Source organism: Syngnathoides biaculeatus, chromosome 9, assembly GCF_019802595.1.
Source record: "Syngnathoides biaculeatus isolate LvHL_M chromosome 9, ASM1980259v1, whole genome shotgun sequence".
Classification (NCBI taxonomy): Eukaryota; Metazoa; Chordata; class Actinopteri; order Syngnathiformes; family Syngnathidae; genus Syngnathoides; species Syngnathoides biaculeatus.
The window spans coordinates 18,331,646-18,342,214 of record NC_084648.1 but is presented as its reverse complement, the minus strand read 5'-3'; the positions used below and the strand labels follow the sequence as shown (position 1 = coordinate 18,342,214).

Sequence of the window (10,569 nt, the reverse complement as noted above, 5' to 3'; positions counted from 1 at the left end):
ACAAAAAATATGATCTGATTCTATGACTCATCATCCATTCTTCCCTAATCTTCTTCAACTTTCCAACGTTCTTTTCGCACCAATTATTCAGCATTTGAGTTATCCACTTCTAATTGCTTTTAAATCCAACATGTTCTGGAATGCAACAGAATTCAACTATTCATCCTCATACTCAATAAAATACTGTATGTCTTGTTTCTACTGTCAAAACCTTTATTTTTTTAAAACTGAATTTCCTGTTTCAAAAATGAGTAAAACTTCCATTAAATCTGTACATACCACAGACAAAAGACGTTTGACCTCTTCGATGTATCTCAGAGCATTTAATATTTCAGAAAATCCTGTAGTATAAATTTAAAAAAAAAAGCTCAATATATGTTGATATCGTTTATTAAAGGCTGGGATATAGATGACCCAAGAGACCAAAATATGGATATAAACTGGGTAGATGTTTGGGGAAACGTCCCTAGACATGTTTGACTACCAATGCGACCATGATATACATTTGAAATACTGTACATAATGCATATTACCTGTGCGTGGGTGCCGCGGGATCAGCCCGCGGCACGCACGGAGGCCGGAGGATGGACTCAAACCCCCAACCTCAGAACTGTAAGGCGGCAATTCCTGTCTCCATGACACAGATGAATGTTTTTCAAGATCACTCCGCTGAAAAACAAATGAAATCAGATCGTGTGAGCCGAAAAGCATCTTCCTCTTTTGTCGCCCTTGCGGTTAGAAGGCGGAGCTTCACAGTCTTGTTTAGGGTCGATCCTGAACCCGTTTCGAGGTTCTTTCGCGCGTGCTGACGTGACTTACTTCTCTGTCATCTTTCAGTGAGCGGTTCGGCACTAAAGTGAAGATGACGGCCATGCGTCACCTCTGGACTCTGCTGGTGATTCGCAGCTTATTGGGTGAGTCCATGTCAAGTTCTTGTTCTTGGGATTTGCGATGTGACAGAAAAGGGGAGCGATGACCAAAAAGCAGCTCGCTGGTTCTTGGTTTGAGAGCGTGCAGACGCAAGAAGAAGAATCACGAGAGAAGAATAGCATGAAAAATGTCTGGGTGAATAGAAAAGAGAGCAACAATGGACAAGTTTCATATTCAGTACTGCATAATAAGTTCTTGTGCTCAGTTTTAGAAACGATAAATAATGGACTCTATTGCCGAGGCGGCCCCGAAATGAATCCCAGCGGCTGTCCGACCTTATCTTCGAATCTGTGCCGCCGGCAATCACGGCGACTCCCCAAGTCCGTCTTCTTTACGTGCGCCTTTTTCTGCGTCTCAAGTGCGCGGCGACATTCACTTCCTGCAGCGGCAGGAGGGCGATTCGGTGGAGCTCCGCTGCGCCATCCAGCCCAGGAGGCGCTCCACTTTGGGCTTCTCCCTGAAGCGCACGTGGCGTCACCCCGGCCAAGTTCTTTTCAAGTACACCGGCAGCGAGGCGTACGTCAACGCCCCCGCCGACGGACGGCGCCTGGCGGTGGCGGCGACCCCAGCAGCCGCTCTCTGACCGTCACCTTGTCCGAGCTGACGGCCAACGACACGGACCGCTACGAATGCGAGTTCGTGGTGGCCCGCCCGTCTTCTGAGGACGAGCTCGTGCCGGGAGACACCGAATTTTTCCTACTGGTCAATGCCGGTGAGTGAATTTTGCGTGCTTACCTCAGGGGGTGGGGGTGGGGATCCAAATTAGATCCAGTAAGGGCCTTGCACACAGTGGGTCGGGACGGGGGGTGTATTTGCTCACTTACAAAGAAAGTTACACTCTCCCAATTTCATGCTTGTTTATATATAATGGTAGCAAGGTACAGAATATCAAAATGTCCAAAAATGACTCAGTCATTTCCACTAACAACCCATTCTAAACGTAACTCTTGTGCGACATGCACAGATCTTTGGTTGACATCCGTATGCTGTATCACTTCAACAATACTTCATTGTCATCAATTACTAAGGCCGAGCTGCGTGCAGACCTGGTGACCAAATACAAAAAACAAACAAAGAAAAACTTTCATCACTGCACACGCAAAAGTTTCTCCAAGTGCAAACTTTTGCAAGACTTATTTCACTCTATAGAATGGACACTTTCCGACTATATATGATATTTTTTAAAGGTGTAAGTGTACATATTTAAAAAATTTTTAAACTGATATATATTCTAAAAATGACACCGTTAATTTCCTGTGTGAACAAATTCTGCACAACATCAAATAATTATTTCACTCACTGTGCGGGAGAACCAAAGTGACTATAAAAAAAATTATTGTTATTGAATTGTCTGAAGCCAATCGAAATGAAAATAATAATGGAAATCAGATGCGAGCGGCGCCCGGCCGGGCAGACGTCGGGCAGCCCCCCCCCCTTTTCACGGGAGGGGGCGAAGGAACCAGCCGGTATTTGAGCTACGACACTTTGCTCACGCAAGCGTCCGCAAGTTTCAATGGAAAAAAAAACAAAAAAAACCCCTAACCAAACAAAAAACCAAAAAGCAGCACAATGAGGTCACTTAACCCAAAAGACGTGGGTGGGGGTACGAGTCCTTCCTTGTGAGAAAGGAGATACATTAAGAGTTGGAAGGTTAATTCCCTTTATCAAGTTCTACTAGGCCGCGCGGTGGGTCAGCTGGTAAAGCGTTGGCCTCACAGTTCTGCCCTCCGATTGGCTGGCAACCAGTTCAGGGTGTCCCCCGCCTCCTGCCCGTTGACAGCTGGGATAGGCTCCAGCAACCCCCCCCCCCCCCGCGACCCTTGTGAGGATGAGCGGCAAAGACAATGGATGGATGGATGGAAGTTCTACGATTGAATTTAGTCAGAGTGAAGTTTGTAACATTTGATGAATAAAAAGATTTTTTTCTCCGATCTGAAACACAGGGAGTCCTCGGTCTACGACTGAGATCCGTTCCTACAGTACAGTGACTTAACTCGAATTTCGACTTAAGTCGGATTCCACCGTGAAAGTCAGAATTGACATCAAAATACGTTGTATAAAAAACAAATACATTGACATAAACAAGATGATGTACTTAGCATTACTGCTGAGAGGTGGATGAAGAAGAAGAAGAAGAAGAAGAAGAAGAAGAAGGGGAGGCTGCGCTTAGCTATTGCCAAGGAACCTGGTCCTCAATCCTCTCCATCTCGACAAGTACCAAAGAACCTTGTTTTGGGATCATCGTATCCGAGATAGAAACAGAACCCTTCACATGCGCTAAAATACGGGCTTTGTCTTTAATAATTGTCACCACGGTTGACCGACTGAAGCCTTGGCGGTGTCGCCGGGTTAGAATGTAATCAATTTCAACCCAAAAAAAAAAAAAAAGACAAAAATCAATTTCGTAAGAATCGAGGCTCAAATGCCCGAAGGCTGCAGGTTCTTTCCCGAGAGGCTTCGGTGCCGTCTGCCTCGCCGCGGCCCCACGCCGCCAAGTGACAAACTTTTGCCACTTTGACCTTGAAAAAAATAAAAACCCGCACAATTTATGACTATATGACTATGACTATAACGCATGACTTTAGTCTGCATTAAAGGGGAAGGAATCTTTTTGTGGCGTGCCATCGTCCCAAACCTTGTCACGCTCTCACAGACGTGACAACTCCTACATCAAAACTACTCCCTCGATATTAAAAATAATTATGGGATGAACTACTGCTAGGTCGCGATTGCAGTTTTAAAGGATTTGACTGAAAGTCTTTGAAGGTTTTGGGAAATGAATTCCGGCAGAAGTGAGAATCTTTTTGGACGCACACGCGGCTTCTACTCTGATTACTTCCGTTGAGCCCACTGAGTGTCAGTTTGTGCCCCCCCCCCCCCCCCCCCCGGCGGCTCAGCAAAAACGGGGCGCATCGAAGTGTGTGAGGGGGGCTCGGCCGTGGTCCCCTGCCTGCCCCCTCGCGGCGAGGACCTTCCGGTGGAGGGCGCGAGGCTGATACGGCGGAGGGGCCCTGCTCCGGCGGAGCTGCTCTACCACACCAAGCGGCACTCCGGCGAAGGCCAAGTGTCCGCGTCCTCGCGGTTCCAGCTGGGCTCGGCCCCGGGCCCCGGGGGCTTCACGTACAACCTCACCCTGCGACACCTGCGGCCGCAGGACGGCGGCCTGTACAGCTGCCAGCTCCTCTTGCGGGGGCTCCCCGACGCCAGCGTCTCGCTAGACGCGAGCCGAGCCGTCTTTGTTTCGGTGGAAGGTAGGTGACGACGACGGAGTGGGAGAAGACCGCAGCGCCGCTTCCGAATTAACAACAGCTAACATTTACCGACCGCTAGCGTCGAAGTAACACTTTCACCCGCACTGGAACTTCCAACGTGCAACGCAACACGCTCTGTCGTGAGGACTTGCACGTATTTTCTAATCGTTTAGTTCGGACTACTCGCAGAAGATCCAAGATGGGCGAAATCTGCGACAGGTCAGAATCTTTGACCCCAGGGGGCGACGAGCGCGTTTGTCAGTTCGTCGGCAGAATAGAAGAAGAAACCCTTGTGTAAAATAACAGCGTAAGCTAGGTTTCGTCAGAATTTGTGATATCGTATCAGCTCTTATAAAAACTGCATGTCTGCCTAACCATACCTAACCCTCAGATTCTGACCAAACGAGAAATTGTTTAGGCTCTCAACGTTGATATTTTGTTGAGAACTCAAATGCACGCCACCGCCACCAGGGGTCAACAATTGTGACGGCTAACGGATTTTTCCGCTCTGAGCCTCTTCCCGTTTGCAGTGCTAATGGATAGGCTGAGAGATGAGGTTAAACTGGAATCCCGTTGGACCATGATGTTCGCAGATGATATTGTGATATGCAGGTGGGGGAACGATTAGAAAGATGGAGACTAGCACTGGAAAGGAGAGGAATGAAGATTAGCCGAAGTAAAACAGAATATATGTGCATGAATTAGAGGGGCGGAGGGGGAAGAGTGAATCTCCAGGGAGAAGAGATGGCGAAGGTGGACGACTTCAAATTCCTGGGGTCAACAATCCAGAGCGATGGAGAGTGCGGTAAGGAAGTGGAGAAACGGGTCCAAGCGGGTTGGAACAGCTGGCGAAAGGTGTCTGGTGTGTTATGTGACAGAAGAGTCTCCGCTAGGATGAAGGGAAAAGTTTATAGAACAGTGGTGAGGCCGGCCATGATGGACGGATTGCAGACGGTGGCGCTGAAGAAACAACAGGAAGCGGAACTGGAGGTGGCAGGAATGAAGATGTTAAGGTTCTCGCTCGGCGTGAACACGTTGGATAGGATTAGAAACGAGCTCATTAGAGGGACGGCCAAAGTTGGATGCTTTGGAGATGAGGTTCGAGAGAGCAGACTTCGATGGTTTGGACACGTCCAGAGGCGAGAGGATGGAGCTGCCAAGGAAGGAAGAGCGAGAGGAAGACCAAAGAGAAGGTTGACGGATGTTGTGAAGGAAGACATGAGGGCAGTTAGAGTTAGAGAGGAAGATGCAGGAGATAGACTAAAATGGAAAAAGATGACACGCTATGGTAACCGCTAACGGGACAAGCCGAAAGGAAAAGAAGCAAAAGAAGAACAGATTTTTCCGCCACATAGGACCCAAAATACCAACACACTTCCCCGATGAAGTCGTTTCATCGTAAAACCGGAAACTGTACAGGCGGTGTCCGAAGTGACATTTTAGCAAGTGGACCACAGTTTGTCAAACTAAAAGAACGTGAAACGACTCATCTCTGGAAAGCAAATCACGGATATGGAAAAGGAAGGTACGGCGTTCGACAGGGTGAAGAAAGTCGACGTTCAAGTCATACGTGAATCTCGAGTTTTGACATCTCAAGCAAGTTCCGAAATACTCCGGCAAAAAGCGAGCAAAGCCAAGTGGAGTCCGTGCGAAAATTCAAGCAAGTCGTGTCAAACCATCCAAAGTCACGCCGTACAATCTCGTTCAGTCAAAGCATATGCAATATTTTTTTTACCACCCTAAAAGTATTTGCTCTCCCCCCCCCCCCCCCACACACACACAATCATAATTGGATCATTTTCAACTTCATCTCGATATGCTTATCACTGCTTTAGTTGCCATCTTCCAAGATCTTCTGCCACCAAATGGGAAGTTTTTCCGGAACACTTTAGTCGGGCGACACGGGCGACGTCGGTGGCTCCACTCTCCCGTCGTCCGTTTTTCTCGCTGATTTCAATCGCGACGCGTTTGGTCGTCCCAACACCGATCATTGCTCAACGGCCGCATCCTCTTCGCAGTATCATCTGTAGTCGAGCCTCAAACTCGGAAGGAAGTAACTCGGCGGCTTTTGCAATTCCCCTGAACTCTTTGTACTGTAACCGCCTTTTTTGTTCTTCTTATTGTTGCAATCGACACGTGTGCGATTACTTCATGCGTTTGGCGCAACCTGAAAGCTTCTTTTCTTGGTTTTGTTGTCCACGAGGTCCATGCGGCTGCTCCAACTACCCAACTCTGCTGTACGCGTTGTCCTCCGCCGTGCTGGTCCTCATCGTACTCCTCACGTTAATGCTCATCTATCACGTGAGTGTCGTTGTGTCATTTGAGGGGCAGTGGTGGCAAAAGTACTCATACTCTGTACTTAAATATAAGTACTTGTGTGGGGGAAAAAAAACAAAACAAAACGAAACTTGTTCAAACTCAGGTCCTCTCTCGGCTTCTTCTAACCCTACTGCAGAAAAACAATATTAGTCATTTTTCGCAAAGAATAAATCATTTATGACACCGAGTATTGTTAAATTGTCTGTCTACACGTGTTGCAGCAACGTTTGTGTTCAGATATCTGTTACTGTTGTGGTGTACGCCGCATAGAAGCTCATGGACCTTTCCGATGGCGATCTTAAGCTCCGCCTTCCCTTAGCCATGTCCCGCGAGCTTCCAAAATGGCGATTGAACAGAACAGGTTTGAAGTCGATTCTCTAGCGCATATTCTAGATAATATTATATTTTTTTTTTTTCCAAATCCGTCAGACCCGTCCAAGAGAGTTCTCCAGAGAGGTCTCAACTATTTCACGCGAGGATATGTACACGGAATTAAGATTTTGGACGGAGCGGGACGCAATGTCAGAGTTACAGCGAAACGTTGGCGATCGATGCAAAAAAAATTTTGACGCCTCACAAACTCCGTATTGAAATCCAACAGGGTAAAATAGTGGAATCGTACTGCGCATGTAAAGCCGGTGAGTACAAATAATGTGATACAAATGGGCAAATAGGCATTTCTCTTGGATGAGATGGCACATTTACGTGTGAGTAACCCGACTCTTCGGCATAAAACATGACACACTTCATTCGGCAGGTGATACACTAACAAAGTGAAAGTTGTTCTCCTGCAATGTATAAAGCGCTGATAAAAATTAATCAAACTCAGAGACATTACTTCTCCCTCACTTACCTTCGAACATACAGCCTTGTGTTTGTTGATATTCTCCACGTTTAGTTGTACGTGCGCTCTTCCGCAAGCCTTAATCCATCGTAGACACTTCGTCAACTGTGTTTTAGGCTCTGGAAAACGAATCAACCTAGCAGGATATCTTTCATCAGAATTGCATGTTCCCCAAGCGCATCTGAGGAAGATTTTCTTTGTAACATAAATTTTTCCGGGCGCACGCTACTGACAACCAGCACTGCTTGTGGGACAACATGGCGAGAGGGGCGTGTCAAGCCAGGAGTTAAGACAATGGAGCTATCTGATTGGCTATTATTGTACATGTGATTGACAGGTCGGAAAGGTCCATTGCTTGCCAAGGTTCCTCCAGGGTTTTCCATTACACGTTAGCATAGCGGAGACTACACGTTTGCTTTAAATACTTTTGATTCTCTTTATTTTGACTGTACGTACAATTTATCAGGCATCAACAACAGACAAAAACGCAAAGACAGCTAATGATGTCCACTGAAAAAATAAACTCTACTTTTATGGTTTTTTTTTTTCCCCATTTTATTTTAAAGCTCTAGGCCTTAAAAGGCAATGCATTCGTATGAACTTTGTAAAGTGGCCTCGGAATGTTCTGAGCAGATGCATTCGGGTTACTTTCCGCGGCCGATGTGGGGCACACCTGCGTGATACGAAGGCGTTGCCACTTCCTCTTCCTCCGCTAACCGCAGCAGTTTCACAACTGTTCACAAGGAACCAGTACAATGTCGGGTGTGAAAACTCAGATATAGTTGTTTTTTTTTTTTTTTTGCACAGGGAATAAATTGTTTTCGCACCTCACTGATTTCGGTTTTCAGAAACGAGCACGCAGCCGGGCGGCCTCACGCCCTGCGGTGCCCATCTACGAGGAGATGGCCGGCGTGAAGACTCGAGACAAGCTGGACGACGGCGAGGGGTCCGAGTACAGGAACTGCAAAATGAAGAAAACCTGCACGGAAAACCATTACGAAACTCCCATCCGGTCAGCTTTCTAAACAGAACAAGCTCCCTTGTCGCAATATCACACCTCCATCTTTAAAAAAAAAAAAAAAAAAAAGGTTTCTTTCAAGAAATACACAACTCTGAAAAAGTCGGGAACGCAGCGTTGCCTCGACCTGGTCGCGGAGCCCGGAGTTCAGACCAAAAGCTGCACGTAGCCGTTATGCTGCAAAGCGAAGCAAGGTCAGCCCCAAGTGTCGATATTTTCGAATCAGTTGAAGATGTGTTCGATTTATAATTTTTTTTTTTAGCGCATTTCCATTCATATTTAAAGTCATCATGACAAGGTTTAGTGGACAGGGCGTAATTTAAAGACTTCACGGTCACGTTTAAAGTCAACAATTGATGCGAGGATACCGCTGAAGAGCGTCAACAAATGACATCAACAATCGAAAACGGGCAGTCACGTGACTCTTAGATGTTAACTTTATATTACATTAATGTCAGTTGTTGACTGCGAATGTTACGATGACTTAAAATTTCATCGTTGACAACTTCATTTTTCATCCCGTCGACTTTAAAAGTCAGCGTGACGACTTTCAATCACATCTCAGCGTTTTTTTTTTTTTTTTGGTTTGTTTTTTTTTGTCCTTCTTCTCGTTAGGTGACCCAAACGGGCTGTTCTACAGTTAAGCTCTTTCAAAACATTTATCAAATTTGTTCCATGCACTGCACGTTTGCTGAGCAAGTTCTCTTTCATTTCCGTACTTTGTCTTTAAATACTTTTAGTTACGTCATTTAGTTAGCTTGTGTATGGAACGCGCACCCCAAAAAGTGCCTTGCTTTGAGATACGAGTGACCCGATATAGGAATTCCTCGAGAAATGAGTCTTTTTTTTTTTTTTTAACGGGCAAAGTTTGGTGGCAACTTCCTTCGCAATAAGCAGATAACAATGAACAATTAATCAAAAATAAAAGATTTGGAGCTGTTTATTTCTGCTCCCAGTTGAAGTTTACTCTCAAACGAAACATCAAACAAATGAGAATTAGCTCAGTGCTAACAAACAATGCAACACGCGATTGACATGATAACAATTCACGTCGAAAGTCACTTTTAGTCATAGTAGAATTAATATAGTAGTACTATTATTCTTCATTTGTGTCGAATTGACTGAATTATGTCCGCTCTGGTACCGGTTCTGCGTGCCTTTCGGGAAGACAGTAGAAACTTTACACAGGTTGTTGTGATGGGGTTTTTTAATTTAAATGTTGAATTAAATCTTGATTTTATTTTGACAGTTTTATTATTTTTATGTGTTTTCTGACTTCTGATTTCAGTTCTCAATGTGTAGCAGACTTTTGGTCAACATTTGAACTGTAGTTTTAGAAACAAGATCAAAAATAAACTTGACTGTGTCCCATTAATAATTACCACCTGAAATTCTTATCTTCAGAGACAATGAAGAGCCATTACCAACTATCATTAATGTACAGTATTATTATTATTATTATGAAAGTATCATGCAACAATGGCCGACAGCAGAACCCAACTGGTTTCAGCCAGACTGCGGGAAAGATGTGAAATGAAAACACGCTACACGTCATAGCGGATGAATTATGAGTTGAAATTGAGATTGGTTTAAATATTCTATATGAATGCACTTGAAAAAGCCTCAAAAGTGGGAAATAAAATAAAATCAGATTTAACAGACATTTGTAGCTGCTTCCTTTTTGGTTATCAACAGTGTGAATGAGTTAAATCGTGATTTTATTCCGATGTGGTCACCTGGCGAGAATGACATCCATCCATTTTCTTTGCCGCTTACCCTCACGAGGGTTGCGGGGCGTGCTGTAGCCTATCCCAGCTGTCAACGGGCAGGAAGTCCACCCTGAACTGGTTCCCAGTCAATCGCAGGGCACACAAAGACGAACATCGGCACTCACAATCACACCTAGGGGCAATTTAGAGTGTCCAATTAATGTTGCATTTTTTTGGGATGTGGGAGGAAACCGGAGTTCCCACCCGGAGAAAACGCACACAGGCACGGGGAGAACATGCAAACGCCACACAGGCAGGGCTGGGATTGAACCCGGGACATCAGAACCGCGAGGCCAACGCTTACCAGCTGAGCCCACCGTGCCGCCTCCCGAGAATGTTTTAAAATTATTAGTTTTTAAAAGGGAAACTGAGGAAATGACAGCTTTCATAGTCATAAAACTTTTTTTTTTGAAGCAATTACTGCTTAAAAAGGAGCAA

The 10,569-nt window shown here is 45.5% G+C and overlaps 1 protein-coding gene across 1 annotated transcript; it reads left to right on the top strand.

The window, feature by feature from the left end:
• The first annotated feature begins 1,182 nt into the window (after nt 1–1,182).
• On the top strand, nt 1,183–10,041 carry cd7al (cd7 antigen-like). Its single transcript, XM_061829408.1, has 4 exons — nt 1,183–1,642; nt 3,828–4,181; nt 6,385–6,482; nt 8,193–10,041. The coding sequence occupies exons 1-4, from the start codon at nt 1,183–1,185 to the stop codon at nt 8,367–8,369; spliced, it is 1,089 nt and encodes a 362-aa protein (XP_061685392.1). The 3' UTR covers nt 8,370–10,041.
• The last annotated feature ends 528 nt before the right edge of the window (nt 10,042–10,569 follow it).

What these genes read in the sequence shown, in the direction of transcription:
- cd7al (XM_061829408.1), top strand. Translation starts at nt 1,183, where the DNA reads ATGAATCCCAGCGGCTGTCCGACCTTATCTTCGAATCTGTGCCGCCGG. An exon ending in TTTCCTACTGGTCAATGCCG is followed by an intron (nt 1,643 to 3,827) that starts GTGAGTGAATTT and finishes CCGGCGGCTCAG; the next exon opens with CAAAAACGGGGCGCATCGAA. An exon ending in CGTCTTTGTTTCGGTGGAAG is followed by an intron (nt 4,182 to 6,384) that starts GTAGGTGACGAC and finishes GTTGTCCACGAG; the next exon opens with GTCCATGCGGCTGCTCCAAC.